The sequence below is a fragment of the Plutella xylostella genome, chromosome 16 (genome assembly GCF_932276165.1).
Source record: "Plutella xylostella chromosome 16, ilPluXylo3.1, whole genome shotgun sequence".
NCBI lineage: Eukaryota > Metazoa > Arthropoda > Insecta > Lepidoptera > Plutellidae > Plutella > Plutella xylostella.
In genome coordinates, this window is record NC_063996.1 from 941,878 (window position 1) to 963,170 (window position 21,293).

At 41.1% G+C, this 21,293-nt stretch overlaps 1 protein-coding gene across 1 annotated transcript; it reads right to left on the reverse strand.

Annotated features, from left to right (window-relative positions):
• Nucleotides 1-838: 838 nt before the first annotated feature.
• LOC105391573 lies at nt 839-21,236 on the reverse strand. Its single transcript, XM_048626514.1, has 17 exons — nt 21,082-21,236; nt 20,312-20,402; nt 19,834-19,948; nt 16,997-17,127; nt 16,275-16,397; nt 13,375-13,507; nt 12,898-13,102; nt 12,380-12,482; nt 10,244-10,361; nt 9,267-9,395; nt 8,775-8,900; nt 7,990-8,121; nt 5,213-5,326; nt 4,498-4,596; nt 3,967-4,121; nt 3,031-3,421; nt 839-2,682 (listed from the first exon to the last, which is right to left on the reverse strand). The coding sequence occupies exons 1-17, from the start codon at nt 21,101-21,103 to the stop codon at nt 1,195-1,197; spliced, it is 3,675 nt and encodes a 1,224-aa protein (XP_048482471.1). The 5' UTR covers nt 21,104-21,236; the 3' UTR covers nt 839-1,194.
• Between the last annotated feature and the right edge of the window lie 57 nt (nt 21,237-21,293).

Here is a 21,293-nt window from a genome sequence, read left to right on the forward strand (position 1 = left end):
TCGTTCACGATCAACAACCTAATAAAATGTATTCAGGGTGTTAAGTGTACCCTTTTTGCAACACCCTGTATCACTTTTTTTTTTGGTTATTTTTTTTCCTTTTCATGGAAAAGGCTAAGGGCATTATCCCATACCGCCTGGTCTTATTTAGTTTTGCCCTGTATCACTTTTTTGTCGAGTAAAAGTACTACAATTGACTCTAAAATGACGGTGCATTCTCTAAGTAAGGCACTCGCGACCTTGTTGTTTCGTAAACTCATTTAAACACTGTACAAACCTAATCGCAAGCTACACAGAGTGGAGTGTTATGGGTCATACGCCCGAAGAAGGTTCAATCTATCAGGAAACACCATGTTTTCAGTTGAAAAATGCTCTCGATACACAATCAGTGGTCAACATACTCAACATCTATCGTTAAACCTTTTTATAGGGTACTAGCTATTCCCGCGCGCTTCGCTTCGCCTTAAAAAGTTTTCCCGTGGGAATTCCGGGATAAAAAGTAGCCTATGTTCTTTCCCAGGGTCTAGACCGTATGTATACCAAATTTCATTCAAATCCGTTCAGTAGTTTTGGCGTGAAAGAGTAACAGACAGACAGACAGACACAGTTACTTTCGCATTTATAATATTAGTAAGGATTTAGGGAATTTCCATTTAATAGGTAACGTCCTTAAACTTTACATATGTGCGTAAGTAATATAAAAGCACCTAACATGTATTGCGTTTCCAAAACATTATTAATTATATTATTATCTTTGAGATACAATACAGTAGTATCTATTCTAATTATAAATCAGTACTTATTTTTACTACAGATATAAAAGAGATTCTGATTTTTAGATTGAAATAGTTGTAAATAAGTAACAAATGTAGTAAAAGCTTCTCACTCGTATACTAAGTGATCAAACATTTAAAGAATATCTTCAATAATTACCTACTTAATAATGTTCCAATAAATGTTTACTACAGTAAGTACATACAAACACAACAGATGTATAATTCGGTATCACGTGGCAAGAGTAGGTATGGTATTTAAGGTTACGAATATTGCGTTTATAATTTGTCTTTATATGGAATAGCGACGTCCGAAGTCTTTTTACACTTGGTACAATAGTTTGGGGTAAAGAAATCATACCCCTCTCAGCATTGTCATTCTGAGGGGCCAAGTACTATGGTAATATATTTAGGGATGTCTTTAAAGAACTCTTTCGACCAGCGAATCGTCGCTTAGACTGTCCCTAGATTTGTTATCCGCAGCCTTTTCCAATTCTTTCCCCTTGTTATTAATCTTGAGATTCGCTAAACTCACGTAGTTACTCCTTGAGATTCCGGGCTCGCGTTTTTTATGCAAATCTTTAGAACCACACTTCGTGGGTAGGTTTGGGTCTACGGTAACATGGATGATTTTTTCCCGGTTTTTCTCCACCACGGTGGCTAGAGCGGGTAAGTTGGAGGTCGGTGGGCTTCTAACTAACGGCCCTAGTTTAAGTCTCTCAGTAGTTAGTGGTGCGCTAGTGCGATGTTTGCTGAAATCGATTTTGTGTTCGTTGCCTGTGTGGTCATACTTTGGACGTCGGTAACTGAAGCGCCCGTCTGCAAAGTCTGTGTTGACGATGTTTCTACGGAATATGGGCGTCATGGGCTTGCCCATACTGGCCAGTTTCAGGTCACTCTTAAGTACATTGGATTCTTTCACATTTTTGTGACTTTTGCCGTCTTTTTTGCTGTTTTCAGTGTAGGTATCGTCGATAGGGCGCACTCGGTAACTCGACCGGGTTATATTGCTGGGGGAGGCCGGCCTTTGTATGAAGAACTTGCTTTTGGATTTCTCCTCCTTGTTTTCATCTGTGGGCGCGTTCTTTCTAACAACTTCACTAGTGTTTGGTTTGAACAATCTACTGAATTTCGGCGACATAAGTTTCTTAGAGAAAAAGTTGGATTTTTCTACTGGCTTCGTCGCAACCGGAACGGTTTTCGGCAAGTTTTTAATACCCTGTGCCATTAATGAGTTTTTATTTACCTCGTCTATATTGAACCTTCGCCGATCCACCTCTGGGATCTTTCTTTCGCACTCCGGATTGCGTAATTGCACTTGCGAAACATCATAACCGGCTTTCCTTCCTAGCAGATTCTCGCCCTTCTTCACTATGGCCGCAAGCACGTTTTTCGGCTGATCGAGCTCCATTTTATCCATCATCTTGACGCTCCTATACCACGTGTCGACGTCTTCATCCGACGAGTCGCTATCTTCCTTACTCACCTCGCAGTGGTCCGGTATAGAGAAGTGTCTGCAGAACGGCAACGGCGCATCAATCTCCGCCTTCGACTTACTCTCTAAACCCTCAACCGACTGGTTCCTCAAAAACGGCGGCAACAACAAATCCTCCTCCACCTTCCTGCTCTTATTCTCACTATCAACATTCAACGCACTATCCGGACTAGTCCTTTTCAGCGGCGGTGGGTCTAACCACTCCGAAATATCATCTACCTTAGTTATATTAATGTTGTTGCCGTCATTGCGCAGTATGTAGCCGGCGGTGGCGTGGCACAGTGCGTTCTGGCTGCGGCTGAGGCTGACGGTGACGACGCGGCGCGGGCAGATGTGGCTCGCCGACACGCACTTGCCCAGCGCGCGCCCCGGCGGCGGCGGCGGGGGTGACAGTAGGGAGGCGTTGGATTGAGACTGTGGGAGTTTAACGGTTCATTAAACTTTCAAAGATATAGCAATAAAAACAATTTAGGTGTATCTAAAGGGAGATATTGGAAAGGGGGTCCTGACATAGGTATGAACTTGGGGTATTGCAGGATCTGACTTCTGTTACCTCCTAAGTGTTACCTCAAGGGTGTAAGGCATCGGATGATCCAAGTGGTAGTATTCACATTATAGAGCGCGTTATAAAATACGCTACTCGGCTATAAAGGTAGCCTATATCACACAGGGATCGCTGGATCATGGATAATGGAGCAAGAATGAATCCAGTCGGTCTAGTAGCATCAAAAAGGGCTACAATATAAAAGAAAAAATACAAACCTTAAAAACACCCTCTTGACCATCCAACTCGACACTAGCAACTTTACTAGGCGACCTCCTCAACCCGCGACACCCATAGCAACACGTGTCTTCACAGAATATACCCCCGCTCCCGCAGCCCTCTCCCCGCGCTTGGCAACACCGGGGCGAGGCGCGGGAGTCTCTACACTGACAGCAGCTGTCAGTATGCTGACCACAGCTCTCAGATTGTTGACAGCAGCCGTCGGTGTGACAGCAGCTGTCATTTTGACAGCAGTCGGGCGTGCCACGGCCGGTGTGGCGCTGTGAGTACTGCAAGATGTCTGCTAGTAGGTTCGTGTGGACAGAGGAGGGGTTAGAGAGGAGCATCACGAGGGTTTCCAGCCAGATTTCTAGCACTTCGAATGGTGGTCTGTAAGCAAAATGTTGAATATTACGTTTACTTATTATACAGAATGTTGCAAAAAGGGTATACTAAGCCGAAACCAGCATGTGCAGCATGTTATATCTAAGCCCGAATCTGAAAGCAGAATTTCAAAATGGTTTCCGCTTAGTATACCCTTTTTGCAACACCCTGTATTTTAAGTTTCAGTCATTGGCTCCATCAATGCTAGTCTCGATATCTTACAATGTCTTGAGTTTAGCTTAGGTATAACAATGATTCACACGTGAGAATTCAGGGAAAAAGCATTTTACAAGGTGCAATCTATTTATTTCTCAAAACTCAAGATTATCCCAACAGCCATCAAGTATATTACAAAAAGCTACTCTAACACCCTTTGCATATCCGTTTTCAGTTTCTGTTTCTGCAAAGCATTCTTGCTCTTGTTGTAGCAATAGTCTAGATCGTTTCATATACAAAAGAAACATACAGATTTCGATTACACTAAAAAGTCACCAAATAGAATTTTCTGGCTATTTTCATTTGATGCAAATCCATCTTCACACACAACACACCTGTGCTCCGGGTCGAGATGGCAGGCGAGCGCGGCCACCCGGTACAGCGGCTCGGGGCAGGAGGCGCAGAACTGAGCTCGGAATAATGACTCGTTGAGGCCGAAGTCCGAGCGGCGGGGGAGGAAGTCCGGGTCGGCTGACACGCGGCCTATGATCTGTGGGGGGTTTGTTGTTGCATGTTTTACATCTGTGGATTGTTATTGTTCCCATGTGGCGGCAATCACATAATTTACATACATTACAAATTAACAAAATTACAGTGCGAAATTTACTGTTGCACTTTTTACACCGTGGATGTATTATAGTTGCAATATTTTTATACCAACTGTGTGTTTTCTAACTGTGTCGTTTGTCTCTTTCGTGAAAGGATTCACCAGACATATTAGTAGCCAGTTGCCGACATCCTAGGGGGCTGCAGACATAGACCAAATGAGATACCGGGGAAACTCGATACTTTAATATGTGCTGCAATAATAATTATGTCAGCAAAACGTTTTTTATTATGCATTTTTAGCTAAATGTTCAACTAACCTCACAGAGTATGATCCCGAAGGAGAACACGTCGACCTTCTCGTCGTACACCTTGCCGTTCATCATCTCCGGGGCCATCCAGTACGGGTTGCCCACCACCTGCCAAATAACATACATACGTGTTAATAGTAATTATTGTGAAGATATGGGGGAGGAGCATGAGTGTAAAATGTGCTAGAAATGTGTTACAAATGATATTTTTTTAACAAAGTGCAAAGTGTAGCGATTATTGTTAGCCGAAAGCTGGCTTTTGCAAAATCTTAGAACAGAATTTGTGTAAAATTATCACTTCATTCATTACTTTCTAGCTTTCAATATCCTCTGCTCGTAATCATATCGAGTGCATACTGACAGTGTATCTCTTCTGTCTTGGCGCCTGCCCGGGGCGGCGTCGCTCCAGCGTGTTGCAACTACTTTTAGTACTAAAAAGGTGCACAGCGCTTTTAGCTTAAATGCCACTTGAAACACCCTGTGCATGTTATTGTGGGTATACTTACAGTATATCTCTTTCTCCTGGGCGCCTGTCCGGGGCGGCGTCGCTCCAGCGTGTTGCAACTACTACTTATTACCACTACTACTACTACTACTACTACTACTACTTATACTACTACTATTTATACTACTAAAAAGGTGAAAGAAGTGAAGACCACTTGAAACACCTTGTGCCCTGTGCATGTAATCAGCATATATCATTATCAATTGTGTGTATACTAACAGTGTATCTCTTCCGCCGCGGCGCCTGCCCCGGGCGGCGTCGCTCCAGCGTGTTGCTGGCGGTGCGCTGCACGATGCGAGCGAGGCCGAAGTCCGCCACTATCACCGTGTTGTCCTGGAATAGGGAATATGCAAGAGGTTCAAATAAAGGTCAAATATTATTTATAATAAACTTTGTTATCTCATAACTACGCCTCCATCAATATTTTTGATTATAATTTATTTTTGAGCAAGTAAATGAAGTTGAAAAGTACCAAAAAACTTCGGTAAATTCTAACTTCAGAGAAACGTCACCCATTTTCTTAGGGCGGATGTGACGTCAAAATTCTTTATATATCAATCTCAGAATAATAACTTCTTTGCGTTTACGGCGGAAGTTAAATAAATGTCAAGTGTAAACAAAGAAATGTTAATGTCACCGAGTGTTTGTGATGCTCGTTGTGATCAGTTACGATGGATCACATAAAAATTCTTCCAATAGATCCTAGCCTCCTATAACCTCTCCACTTCTTGTTTGATATGCTTGTTTGTTTGCAAAGTTTAGGAATTTTTTATATTTTTTGTTGGTAGTGTATGGGCTGCCACTAGTTGTTCTTTTGTAATGAGGCGTAAACAGCCATTCGCTAGTCAACGAGCCACTCAAATATGCTCCATATTGCAACACAATAAAATTAAATTTGTATTGTAAGTATTATGACATGAACATGACACAATTTGCTCTTTCTACTTTTAGGTTATAATGGCAGTCGTTAGTATATTTCAAAAGTTGTTATTTTTTTCTAAATTAAGTCATGGAAGAATTCTCGTAATCAGAAGAACTGGACACATTAAATTTATAACGCAGTATGAACGAGTAAACTGTGGCCAGCTGCGGAAAAGGACAGCAAAGACTATTGAAAATTGAGCGGTGGTAGCTCAGTCGGGTAAGCTCCCGCTTCTCACGCAAGAGATGCGGGTTCGATCCCGGCGCTGGCATGTACCAATGAGTTCTTTTAACTTAAGTACAATGTATACCATCGCTCTTACGGTGAAGGAAAACATCGTGAGGAAAACTGCATATCTAGACTTAGCACATCTAGATATGTGAACCCACCAACCCGCAGTGGACCAGCGTGGTGGAAAATGGTCCAAGCTTAGGAAGGGGGTTTAGACCTTCGAGATATGCACAATGGTTCCATTCAAGAGAGCCAGTTGCAGGTTCTTACACCCCCACAGATAATAGAATAGAATGACCCACTAACCCTAGTCTCTCTTACTGAGAACCAAAGTTACAGTAAGAATACGCTACAGTAACATACAATACAAATATTACTTTATATTCATATTGCCTTAATAGCGTAATATTGTGTACAAAGGTCCTCTGGTTTGCGCGCTCCCATTTCAAAAGAGCTACTAGTAGCTATTTACGAGCTCCCATTACAAAACAGCCACTGGTCACACTTTATTACCATTATAAAACAGCCACTGATCACACTTTATACACTTCCTTTTTCGTTTGTTACCATGACAACATTGGTTTGTTGAAAATACAAAAGTACTCTGTGATTACTTGATTAGGTAAAAATCTATGCCGACTGACGGGACTCATTATTCTGAGCCGTGAAATTAAAAGATTATGACGTCACAGCAGCCCGCCATCCTGACGGGAATTTCAAAGTGGTCGTGATGGTTGTAATTTTATAACTTTCTTTAAAATACCTTAAATTACTTATTTTGGCGTTGAATTTTTTTTTACTATAATAAAGTGATGTAAAGCTATCCAATAAAAGTATAAAAAAAAATTATGCATATTCCCTATTATATAATAAGGATTTTTAAGAAGCATATTTATCACTGCATACGTTACACTAGTAGATTCTTCACAAATATTCCAAAATACATTAAGTATGTACAGAACATATGTATCTGTGACAAGTCAGTTGTGTAAATTGAGTTGCATATTCATAACCGAACATATCACACTCACCTCTGTAACGACAGTTGTGTGAAATGAGGTTGCGGTAAATAACATTCATAGAATAGAATAGAAGAATAGAATACTACTTTATTGACTTAAAAACAATTTACACAAATAACAATTTACAATACAACGCAACAGGTGGCCTTATCGCTAAAAGCGATGTCTTCCAGGCAACCATAATTCATACGGCGTAGATAACAGCAACAACTCCTTTACATGGCACATACCTTTTAAACACACATCACAATCGACAGCCCATATTCACGACCGCACATATTACACTCACCTCCCTCACGAGACAGTTGTGTGAGTTGAGGTCGCGGTGTATGATGTTCATGCGGTGCAGGTACCCTACTCCCGCCGCCACATTAAAGAGACACTACCACATGTCACATACATTTTAAAGTCACATCACATATTCATCACTACACATATCACACTAACCTCTCTAACCAGACAGTTGTGTGAGTTGAGGTCGCGGTGTATGATGTTCATCCTGTGTAGATACCCCACGCCCGCCGCCACATTATAAGCAACATACGTCTGAACTTACATACTAATATACCTCTCCAATACTCTCTGTAAAGAGTTGTGACTTGAGGCTGCATATTCATGTAACAGCATACTTATATCTGCACATATTACACTCACCTCTCTAACCAGACAGTTGTGTGAGTTGAGGTCGCGGTGTATGATGTTCATGCGGTGCAAGTACCCCACGCCCGCCGCCACATTAAATGACACTCACACATTCATCATAATATCATCATTCATCATAATCGACAGCTCAACTTTATGTCCGCACATATCACACTCACCTCTCTAACCAGACAGTTGTGTGAGTTGAGGTCTCTGTGTATGATGTTCATGCGGTGCAGATACCCCACGCCCGCGGCCACGTCGCGCGCGAACCGCACCCGCGTCAGCCAGGGGAGCGGGGTGGACTTGTCCTGGAATGTACACGATTAGTATGAATAAAGGTGTTAGAAAAAAGGCATTTCGTCAGCTTTTATGGCGAAGTAAATAAGGACTTTTGTTACTAACAACATCTATGGGTTGTTTTATATGAATTCTATGTAAAATTGTCTGAAATAAATGAATTTATTTATCATATTATTACATAAGTACGGGTTCGCTATATGCGTCCGGCGCACTCTGACAACTGAAAACTAATCTGTCTGGCTAATCTTTTCATAACGGTGATCAAGATTATAAATGTCCTCCTGGTCGAATTTCGACCACGGCGGCCAATCTCATTTGAGATCAGCCATAGGCGCGGGACTGGGTTATGGTACTTATGGTTTATTATAGTGCCCAAGTGTGTGCGCAGTACACAGGAGCACTCTATGTTGCATCACTCTCATAACCCAATGGGACGAATTGACCGACACGACTGGAGAGAGCTAGGCGCAGGACCGACTGCTTTACATGCCCATCCGACAGCATGGATCATTTCACTTTTTTGGACAGCAGGTGATCCGCCTTCTATGTCCTAACCAAATTTGGAACCACAATATTTTGAAACACTTTATGGTCCCACCCGGTAATCGAATCCGGGTGAAGTAGAGCGAGAACACTAGACCACAGAGGCAGTTGTACTCACGTGCAGCTTCTCGTGCAGCGTGCCGCCGGCCACGTACTCGGTCACGAGGTGCAGCCGCTTGTCCTTGTAGAGGACTCCGATGAAGCGGAGCACGTTCGAGTGTTTCAGTGAACGGAGAACTGCCACCTGGTGAGGAAAATAATAATAATATTATGAGGGGATGCTTTACACATGGCTATCCGACCCTAAACTAGGCTGAGCCTGTAACGTGGGCGTCGAGCAGCTGATATATCTTCCCCGGCCGTAAATCCACCCCGGGATGTAAGGCATAGCAATCAAAGTCACATAACCACTACACCATTCGATCGTTATACAAATACACAATAACTGATCATCACTCTCGAAGTTTCTCTGAAGTTTTCACGTAATTCGTAAGAAAACTCGGGTCGAGATTGATCTTAAAATCTGCACGCTCCAGTGGCAGTAGGCCCGAAAGCTGATTAACCAATGGCCGGTGGGGTAAACAAATCCTCAAGTGTCACAAATCCTCACCTCCTTGAGGAAGTTCCTCTGCGCGGCCTCGTCCACGCGGTGCAGCTGCTTCAGCACCATCACCTCGTGCGTGAGGCGATGCGTCACCTTGTACACCGAGCCGAAGAAGCCCGTGCCTAGGAGCTCGCCCTGGGGAAGGCAGGTTACACGAATTAGTATACTACTAAATTACTAACGGAGATAACAGATTATGAGTGGTGTGACTAGCTACAGTGCGTCTGCTGCGTAGAGAGTACCTACGTATGAAGCGGAGATGTTTTCAATGGTTATTACCACGGCGCGGGCGACAGACCCCGCGTAACCACATTTTATTACAAACACATCATTCATGGGGAACTGTATACGTTTTTATAATAAATTATCTGAAGCACTAAATGAAGCAATAAACCTTACTGAGCAAAAATTTAAGAATTATGTTAAAGCTACATTATGTAGTAAAGCTTACTATAGTATAAATGATTATTTAAACGACAAAAACGCGTGGTCTTGTCCACCTCAGCTAAGGCTATTGAAAAAATGAAATGGATATAGGTACTTAAGTAAAATTGTAGGTACTAGGTATAAGTAAAAATTGTAATAGATATATAAGGAAAAAGTTGAAAAGATGCTCGAGGAGTTTCTTTCGCCATTTCTTTCCTTCTCAATGACGGGGCCTTTGTGAAATGGTGGTAGATGACTATCGACAAATAATTGTAAAATTTTACGTCGATTAAACCATTTGAATTTGAATTTTAATTTATATGACATGCGGGAAGGCGCTGAACAAAATAAGCTTATTGGCGCCTGACTGTAATACTGCCAGCACCGTTGCCTCTCTCTCCGCAACCTTAACCGGATGAGAATGAGAGAGCCGAGTACAGAGCGTTGTGGCGCTCATTTTGACAGCGCAATTTGCATACAATTTCTTCCAATAGTTTCATGATAGTTTCCGCAACATGTGGCTCTATGTCTAGACGCTCTGTATCTTGCTAGATTACCTGCACGAGGTCGCAGGCTCGGAACACCTTCTGCCCGGGGGCGGGCTCGGCGCGGAAGGAGCGGCAGCGCGCTAAGTCGCCCAGCACGCCGCCCGCCGCCTCCGCGCCGCTGTCCACGCTAGGGAAGGAATAGAAAATAATTATGGTTTAATAAAACGCACAGCTCATAATAGAATAGAATAGAATAATATTTATTTCAGACATAAATATAATCAGGGTGTCCACTCAAAATGCACCAAAAAATTCCCTGACTTTTCCCTGACTTTCCCTGACCGCTTCAGAAAATTTCCCTGACCAAAGATCAAAATATAAACCTAATTTAAGTAAATTGACGACGAAATCTTAATTTCAAAATTTGCGTTCATTTGTTTGACACTTATTAAAACTTGATTGCGTAAAATATGTATACAGGGTCGGCAAAAGTGGTATATTAAGAGGGAAGTATAGCACTTAACACACGTCGTTCTACTTCTAAATATTATAGGTACAATCTCCATGATTTTTTAGGATATTAACGACACAATAAATTACTAGGTTTATAGTTTTTTATTTCCTCTAAATTTGCTATAGATTCAAACTGATAGGCACCTCAAGCAACGCAATTTTGTGATCAAAACTGCGCCTAAGTTAAACAAAAACAATGTTCTTATTTTTTTTAAAGCGAAACCACAACTCTATAATATATTATGTTGAAGCGATTGACATCAAAATCAAAAAGATTTGTTGATATTTACCTACTCGGTGAATAACGATTTCTCCCGAAATTTTATCAAGGAAAGTACCTATGTCAGTCACGAACTGCATTTATCTCTATAGCACCCGAGCCCCGGGAGATGAGTGCACAAACGATAGTAAATGTTTTTCTAAATGCGTATTTCTCGAGGTTCCCTCTTAAGCCTTAGGAGGTCATTCTAAACAACTTTTGTCGTGCGAGTATTGAAATTTTCCGCAAAAAAATGCATCCGCCTTACAGCTTCCGTAGTCTAAGTTGCTATACTGCCTAGTTTAATAGTCTCACCAAAAATTTACTGATTACCATCGAAGTAGAAATTGACACCGAAATAGAAATTGAAACAGAACCATTTTGTTTGTATGGCTCTCATCTGTCTGACAAAGTTGTTAGTTGTATAAGTATTTTTTTATGAAATTTGATTGAACATGCAGTAAAAAAACATTACCCTTCTCCTTCGGCAGTCGGGTAAAAATAGAATAAAGTTTGTTTTGCTCTGCTAAATTAGTAAAAAAATTGATTATTGAATAATTAGCAAATTGAGAACCTCCTCGTTTTTTCAAAGTCAGTTAATGAGCGCGGCTGCAGCGCGTCTGCACCAACAAAATCACGTCATTTTTTATCACAAACTTCTAGACTCACTTCTAGTTTTTCAAACTTTCGATTGGAGAGATGAGTCACCCTCTTTTATATTAACCTGTCTACACGGGATTCTGGGAGTCTGGGATCTAGCTAATCTTTTAGAATTCCTACTTTTTTTTACATCCGTGATATTCTATTAAATCATGTAAATTTAAAAAACTTAATCGTATATCATATAATTATTATATAATAGTAAGGATCAGTCAAAAATATTCCAAAACTAAACGACATTTTATTTTATGATCTATGTTTTTCACGTAAAAAATAAGTATTACTAGTAAAGGAAAGTACTAAAAAATATGCTAGAAAAAGGTAATTTTTCCCTGACTTTCCAGGTGGCCCATCAATTTCACTGACTTTCCCTGACCACCTAGAGCTTCCCTGACTTTTCCCTGACTTTCCCTGACTTTCCAGATAGTGGACACCCTGATAATGATCATCTGCAGAAGATGAGGCTCTTTCAAGATTTATATAACGAAATTAATATACTTCTATAAACAGGACTTCGCGCGAAGCTCCAGAGCTGCTGTCCACACTGCCAGGAGAGACAAATGAAACTTTGTCTCTGTCGCACGCGCACAGTAATATTGCCCTCACGCTTGCACACCTTGATGACGGCTGCAGAGATTGTGATTGGTTGTAGATGCAAAGGTCAACGTTCGATTTGTGCTTGCCAACCGGCCTTTAGCTTAGTTACTTCAGAATAACACGGTGTTTCATTCCAGAACTACAGTGACCACGGGAAAGCCCAATATAACACTCACTTGTCGAGCAGCTTGGGCATGCTGGTGCTGCGCTCCTTGTCCCTCAGCAGCGGCGACGCCGGCGCCTGCCGCCGCTTCATCACGCGCCGCGCCCCGGCGTCGCCTGGCAACATTACACATTAAGTATTATGTTTCCTTATACAGGGTGTCGCAGGGTTACAAAACTCTTAAAATTAAAATTGTTCAGAATGACCCCATGAGTCACCCCCATTCGGCTTAGTATAGTAACAACCTTTTGGAAACACCGGGTATATTATAAATAGTTCCCAGAAAAATATAGTTCTATTTTTTATAAGTAATTAAATTTCGTTAAATACGATTTTCTTGTTAGTTCGCATCAAAAACTTAGGTAGCTGAACACAAAAAAACATTTATAATGGCCAAAATATGTTTTACCCAATTTAAAAATCAGTAGTTGTTGAAATAAACAATATAATTTTGAATTTAAATTAATCAATTAACAATGTGTATATGTAGATGCCCATGGCATCAATTCTCATATACAATTAAGTACTGACCTTTCCGTTTAAACAGCCTCTCTCTTTTTCCAGCACCATCTTCTACCTCCCTAGCACTACTATCCTCAGTCTGCGTCTGTCTCGCTCCCTCACGCGGAATGCTTTCATCTGGAATGTTCTGTCTCGTTTCCTCCTGCTGCGCTGTGATTGGTGGAGACTCGTCCGGCGTTGGAGGTTCTGATAGCGGGTTGTGTTCCACGGTCAACTGCAAAACGAAAGTATGAATTTCGTAATTATAATTGTTAAGGATTAGACAGTTAGAGGGCTACTATTTTGTTGATGATGTGGGGATCCACACTACCGTGATATGGCAATAATTACCGGGGTAATGGACGTTAAGAGACGTAATTTGATAACCAAAGAAATGTTTTAAGGTATATTTTAATTGTATCATCCATTACAGGCGGCAATTATTGGCATATCATGGCCAAGACCTACAGCGTTATATAAGTTATTTCAGAATAATATATGATAAACCTGTAAAACCCGGTCGGGGTCTGCCAGTAGCTCCTGCACCTCCCGAGCAGACTTGTCCCTGACGGGCGCGCCGTCGATCTCCCACACGCGGTCCCCGACTTGAAGCGCTAGTAGCCCGCAGGCAGGGTCGATGCTGTGGGGGGAAAATACAAGAATGTATTACTCTGTAACCCTTTTAGCATTAGCAGTAATGGTGAAAATATTGCCACCACATTTTGAAAATGTTTTTAAAGCTTTTAACTTCTCGATCAGTTAAAACGTTTTTCCATGTGGATTCCGGGGTGAAAAAGTAGCCTATTTGTTAATCTAGGGTGTCAAGCTAAATATTACATAGCATATTTCGTTTAAAAAATCATGGAAGAGTGACGAAAATCCATACATAAAAACAGGGATAGAGTGTTGTGATGTTAGTTGGGAAAGGCTGTATAAGTACATATATCTTTAACAGTACTTTTTTTCTGTCGTGGTGCCTTATGGTCGAATCCATCGCTACAAAGCGCTTATCACACAACTATACAATATTACTTGTACAAAAATATAATTTAAAACTTACCTACTTAATCAACTTGCGAACAATCCTTGCATCTAGGCACAGTGAATCAACGGACTACCAAGTGCATAATTAAATAATAACATTAAATAAATAACAATTTGCAGTTATCACAAGTGACACGACTATGACTCATGCAAATATTCAGAAATGCCTACTGCTATCATAGCACTGACTCAGTGGGTACATTTATAAGTGTTAAATAATAGGCTCGGGCTCTTTTCTAAGTAAAATAGAATCGCTGGCATTCTAAAATTAGACTTATTTTACAGACAATAAACATCCACTGGCATGCTTCACAAAAAAGAAATGCCACAACACTCATGACTAGGTTTTCCGCGCCCATCCACTGCCGAATATCGACTACCTATCTAAGGTCGTTCGTCCAGCGGATTTATAACTAAGGTTGAAGACTGAGTGTTGTGGCCCTCCATAAGAGAGGTTCTACATATCTACAACAGTGGACGATTATTAGCCGGTCATGACACTGCACAAAACGTCTAATAATACAGAAGCTACTACACAAACTGCTCAGATATACAATACAATTGTATATTGCAGAAGTCCGCTATTACAAGTTAAGATTACATGAAAAATTTGAAGAAGCATGCTTGCACACCATAGAACAAATCTACTTCTGCAATTTTTATTGCCAGGTGTAAATACCGCTTTAGGGCATCCAGGACAACACAGGACAGGTATAGCTACAGATACAGCTACTAAACGCATACACAACGCCTTATACCTGAGACAAGTGAGATGTATGCACACGGCCCGCAGCGCCGCGCGCAGAGCCGCCGCCAGCTTCACGCGCACGCTGTACGCGCAGTCACTGGGTTTGTCGAGGGTTAGTAGAGAAAGGTAGGAGGTTAGTATTAGGTTCAGGCTTGAAATTACATGAATAAAATGACGATATACATACCAATATCATATAAGTACAAGAATGTGTATGTCCCAGAAGTAGTATCGTAAGATGAATGTATTAGTAGACATAATATTAACACGAATTTATAATACCATTCACATACCCAAACCAAAACTTGCAATAAAATAATTAGTTTGATTTAATTTTAACTTCACACTCGTGACAGAAGTCTACAACTTCTTATTTTGTTTTTAGTTTTTTTAGACACTGTCGCACTGGGTGCTAATCGGAATAGTGAATCTAAAATAACTTAAAAATCAATTAGCACTATCTACACAGGTCCAAATGTTGTAATGGCTTGTATTTTTTATTTTATCTGTGTTAGTTATAAGTGAGTGAGTATATAGGGAGAAAAGGATGTTATGTCTTGTTATTATTGACTTATTATTGGCAGTGATCTGTGCTATATTGCCTAAACCTAATACTATTGGCATCAAACAGTTTGATGCCTCTCGCACTATTCAAATGCAATTTACATAAGTTGACGATGGTTGCGAAGGATTTATGAGCGACCGAGTAGTATGCTTCTCGACCGCTATTCACCAATCACAACAGTGCACGTTAGGACAGCTCTCTTACCATTCATTAACTTTACTGTACCTACTAGCACAGATCACCGCCAATTATAAGTCAACTCTGGAGAATCGTACTGTACAGTACAGTAAGGCGATTCACACACGCACCGCCTCACCGCGCGGATTGCGGATTTTAACATAGTAAATTTCCGCGCGGTGAGGCGGTGGCAGTGTGTGCGTTAAATAAGCGTTTTTTCTATATAAACTGTGATTTTTGCATACAGAGTTAATCAGCCTTCCGCGGCGGTGCGCGGTCAAGTGTGTGAATCCTAAATCCATACAAGATGAGTGGTATAGTTACCGCGTGACGGCGAGGTGGTCCCCGCGCGGCCGCAGCGCCACGTGGCGTGGGACGCCCTCCACCACGCGGATGGCGTGCCGCCGCTCCGACATGGCGTTCACGCTGTTGCTGTAGCACGTGACTCACGTGGTAATGTTCATGGTTCATAACTGCCTCTGTGGTCTAGTGGTAGAAGCTTCGCTTCATGACCCAGAGGTCTCGGGTTCAATTCCCGGGTGGGACCATCAATTTGTGTTTCTAAATTGTGGCTTTGAGTTTGGTTAGGACATAGAAGGCTGATCACCTGATGTCCGAAACAGTGAAACGATCCATGCTGTCGGATGGGCATGTAAAGCAGTCGGTCCTGCGCCTAGCTCTCTCCAGTCGTGTCGGTCAATCCGTCCCATTGGGCTATGAGAGTGATGGAACAGAGAGTGCTCCTGTGTACTGCGCACACACTTGGGCACTATAATCTACTCCTGCGTAGATGGCTGATCGCAATTGAGATTGGCCGCCGTGGTCGAAATTCGGCTAGGAGGACATTATTATTAATGTTCATGGTATAGTTACCTCGTGACGGCGAGGTGGTCCCCGCGCGGCCGCAGCGCCACGTGGCGTGGGACGCCCTCCACCACGCGGATGGCGTGCCGCCGCTCCGACTGAGCGTTCACACTGTTGCTGTAGCACGTGCCGCTGTGAGACAAATTGACGGTTTATTAACTGTGCGGATAAGAAACTTAATGAATAAAAATGGCGGCATGTAATAAAGTGGTTCGTTTATTAATTACATAAAAATGAATTGAAGAAAATTTTTACTAGTTTGCCTAGGTTAGTTTATATTAACTAGTTTTCAACTAAGGTTAAGCACATTATAAAAGTTTAACCCACTTATACATAGAAAAGTTATAGCACGTTTCAGCTATTGATCTGTTTTGTAAAGTGTTGACAACACAGTTCATAACTTTTCTAAAAATAAGCTCCCGCAGCGCGTATGGCTCGCCGGGCTCGATGTGCGCCCCGCAGCCCCCGTCATCATTCATTCACTCACCGGGGACAGATTCATTCACTAACCAGTACAGCTGGGAGCGCTCCCGCAGCGCGTAGGGCTCGCCGGGCTCGATGTGGGCGCCGCAGCCCCCGTCATCATTCATTCACTCACTGGGACAGATTCATTCACTCACCAGTACAGCTGGGAGCGCTCCCGCAGCGCGTAGGGCTCGCCGGGCTCGATGTGCGCCCCGCAGCCGCCGTCATCATTCATTCACTCACCGGGGACAGATTCATTCACTCACCAGTACAGCTGGGAGCGCTCCCGCAGCGCGTAGGGCTCGCCGGGCTCGATGTGGGCGCCGCAGCTCGCGCACGAGAAGCACTCTGGATGGAAGCGGTGCCGCCCCGCCGCCATCACCGGGCCCGTCATCACCTGGGATAAGCAAAGCAAGAATTTTATTTAACAGCTCAGTCACAGCACCTTTTACAGGTGCAGCACGGCTAGTATGGCCATAATAAGACAACATGTGAAGTGACTGATTAAATTGAGTCACTTTTTGATATCAGTCTTAAATGTTAGCATAGGGTGTACATGGGACTCATTTTATTAATGTGATTGGGCATTAGTCCCAGTGACACTGTAACTTTTCTGCTCTGTGCAAATAGGTTTTTCAAATGTTATTTTTTTCCGAAAATCTCTCATTTGTGGTTGTTGTTTGTATTGTCTATGGTTTTTTGACAATTAAAATGTCACCAAACGTCAAATTTGAAGAAAATTTTCGCTGTTTGGTGCGTTGAGTGTAATATTTTGGTAATATTACTTTGCTTTGCGCTACCCCATAGACTCATATTGGCTCATTAACTACTTTCTTGAGTTTCTTGGACATCGTCACATGAAATAATATACGACCGAGCTTGCTCCCGACCAAGCACGATCAGATTCCTTGGGAGTTCTACGGCAGACGATTTCTATGCACCGGCTCCATGAGACGAAGAACAAAACAGCATGCCACCTGACTGATGACCCACCCACCGTTTACCCGGCCCCAGGAGCTAGAAGGCCTTGAGACAAAAGCTCGGGCAGGATCCTGACGGGCGCAATAGAATATCATCTACGATGCTTGTCCCACGGCCTGACTGAATAATATTTATATAATCAATGGAAGGAAAAAACAGTAGGTAAGTGCCAGTACCAGTCACATGTTATTATAATTGGGCACATGCACACAAAACAACTCAAAAAACTTTTTTCACTTGGCAGTACTTGGTCAACTAGGCCATTCATTGGAAGGAAACCCGTACCCCAGCAGTGAGGACGTGATGGGCTATGATGATGAAGATGACAATAGGAGTCATAATCTTAGTTCATAAGTATAACTAAAATCTAATGAAACATTTTTGTTTGTTACAGAACATTGAAATTGGCTCGTAGGCAAGACGGAAGATGGTCAAAACCGGTCAGAAAATGATGGCCTAGACACTGTTGGAGAGCTCTTGTTGGCAGAAACCACCTGAAGATGGTCATTTGACATCAGCAACCTTGTGGTGATACAATGAACCGGAGCGGCACCGAACTGAAAAAGTTGAAAAACTTGGCATACATACTATGAGACCTATTTGATGACTGATATAAGCCAAGTTCAGACTGATTAATGTGATAGTTGATAACTAAGAATACCTAATATGCTTTTATGGTGTGTGAAATAGTAAACTTTTTATAATTTATTAATTAAAAGTTTAATAAATGTTTTACTTACCTAAAGAAAATATTATATTTTTATAACCATTTAATTTAGTTGTACATGCTAGCATATCCACTTATTTTTTATAGTTAGTGTGTTGTTGATAAATAATAAAGCCTGACTAGGGTTTGTCGCTGTGGAGAAAGGATTAGCATCAGTCGCTGACTGCCCGGTGTGCCGGACTTATTAAATGTACAGTTTATATTATGATTTACATTTCTTCAACTCCACATTTAACATTCAAACTATTCAATTAGCCACTTCATTTTAGTTAGTGTGTTGTTGATAAATAATAAAGCCTGACTAGGGTTTGTTGCTGTGGTGAAAGGACAACCAGTCATAGCATCAGTCGCTGACTGCCTGGTGTGCCGGACCTATTCAATGTATATGATTTACATTTCGTGAACTCCACATTTAGCATTCAAACTATTCAATTAGCCACTTCATTACCTACATACTTTGACGTGAATAGGCAAACTTAAAGTATATGGGAGACAACTGAAAATCAGTGGTTTGTTCCTAAGGGCAAACATATGCACAGTTGCTTTCAAACAAACTAATGTCTATCTATCTAACTTCTTAGCACATGTGAGCGACAGGATTTGAATCCACATTTCTTCCGTGAGGGGCGGGCGCTTACCCGTCTGAGCTAACACCGCTACATATAAGTAATATACTTAATGTATAATTTTAGTCAAATAAAAAAGAGGATGTGTGTTTTGACAAATGTTGTTTTTAAAGCATTTTCAACGGATTATTAGAGTCCCGGATCATCCTTCCTATAAGTATTATAGTAATTTTCCTTTCCTGCATCTCTTCTTGTAGAGCAAGGATGAAATTAACAAAAACTAAACAAATAATTATTTGTATCACATGTTATCACCACCTTCGAACTTGAGTGATATAATGCTACCTAAACAAATGTCAAACTGAGACATGTGTGGATAAATTGGTACACCCATGTTAGGAAATAAGACAAATCTTCCAATCTCGCTGTCAAAATTGTAACTCACATCTTGTAGTGATTATTTCGTGTTGGCCATGTTAGCGTTTGTGAGGACAACTGGTATCACACAATTTGTTGCAACTAGCTGTCATTTATATCTTGTCACCGCCATACTGTGCTACGCGTGCAGAGGGTGTCAATTTTGTGGCCCTATATGACTTATGTAGAAGATTTTGAGTGTCACCTTTTTGGCAAAGTAATATGATAGTTACTCTTAACATAACTCCTCCAATCTGCATACATTGCGTAAAGTGGGGGTCTGCTCATGTACTTTCCAATATTTGCGCAAAAAGTTTTGAATATTGCATTTGAAGCCTACTCAATCGCAAATATGTAAATTCATTATTGTGCTGTGCAAGTGGGGTATGTGGTAGAATTATTGAATCTTTACCTGGTCGCATTGCTGGCAGAGCTCGCCAAAGCGCGCCCAGTAGTCGCGCTGACAGAACAAAAGACCACCCTTCTCCAGGTACCAGCTGGACAGCTGCACGTCACACACAGAACATCTGGAAACGATTTCACAGAATAAAATTAAGTTGGAGGAATAAAGCAAAAAAAAACTTTTTTATGTAACTGTAAACTAGACTTGAGGCATAAGTGCTAAATACAGTGTTAAGATGTTTAAAATAAAGAAAGAAATCATTTGTTTTCGTTGTAAAATATTAGTACATTCTAATTGAAAGTCAACTAAAATGGTTATTTAACTGGAAGGAGTTGATATAGCTTGTTAAAATAGTTTTGAAACATAGGATGATACATGGCAATGTTCTATGTCCAGCAGTGAATAACAAGGGCTGGTGAATATGGACCAGTGATGGACAATAGTCCAATGCCAATAGGGCATACCTGTACTTTGTAGTCATACTAACCTAAAGCAGTCTTTGTGCCATTCCTGGTTAAGCGCTGACACATAATCACTATTTCCTATGTTATTCAGGCACCCGGCACAACTTGGGGACTCTGTAACCAAAATTACAATACATATAAGGAAAAAACAATGTTAAATACACACTGGAAAATAGAAAAAATTACCAACAACCACAACTTGGAAGCATGAAGAATCCTAACTAATATTATAAATGCGAAAGTAACTGTGTCTGTCTGTCTGTCTGTCTGTCTGTCTGTCTGTTACTCTTTCACGCCAAAACTACTGAACGGATTTGAATGAAATTTGGTATACATATGTTATAGACCCTGGGAAAGAACATAGGCTACTTTTTATCCCGGAATTCCCACGGGAAAACTCTTTAAGGCGAAGCGAAGCGCGCGGGAACAGCTAGTAAAAAATAAAAGTCTTGTTGGAAACTATAAACCATACACACTGACTTCCACAAGAATAATTTCCAGTACAATAACTGTTTTCAAGGCTAATTAAGAAGTTTAAAGATTAATTTATAAGGCATTTGTAATAAAATAACTATATGTAGGTAACATGCCTTTCCAGAATTAAATAAATCGGTGAACCTATTTTATTAACAAGTATGAGGTATACATTAATAACTGAGGTCACATAGAAAATATCAACAAAAGATAACATTTCGCTGCATCGCCTACGCCTATGACAAATACCAAAACATGCGACAAATTCTTTCAAATTGTTTATATTGTTGCTATATACTACACGACGATTTAAACCTACCAGTTTTAACGGAGCTCTCCATTTTCTTTCATAATTTCCGTTACTTTATTTCGTAGCAGCTTTTCTTTTACATTTATTAATAAGAAATTTTAAAAGTTTCATGATTTTAAACACAAAATAAACTATTAAAATTATGACGAATTGACTGAAGTAAATATAAAATTCGTTCAATATTGACGTTTAATTGAACGAATGAAAATAGAGATCAGACA

Coding starts and splice junctions, on each gene's coding strand:
- LOC105391573 (XM_048626514.1), bottom strand. CDS start 21,103: ATGGAGAGCTCCGTTAAAACTG. Junction 8,122..8,774: donor CGCTGCACGAGAAGCTGCAC/GTGAGTACAACT, acceptor TGTACATTCCAG/GACAAGTCCACCCCGCTCCC. Junction 5,327..7,989: donor ACAACTGTCTGGTTAGAGAG/GTGAGTGTGATA, acceptor TCCCTATTCCAG/GACAACACGGTGATAGTGGC.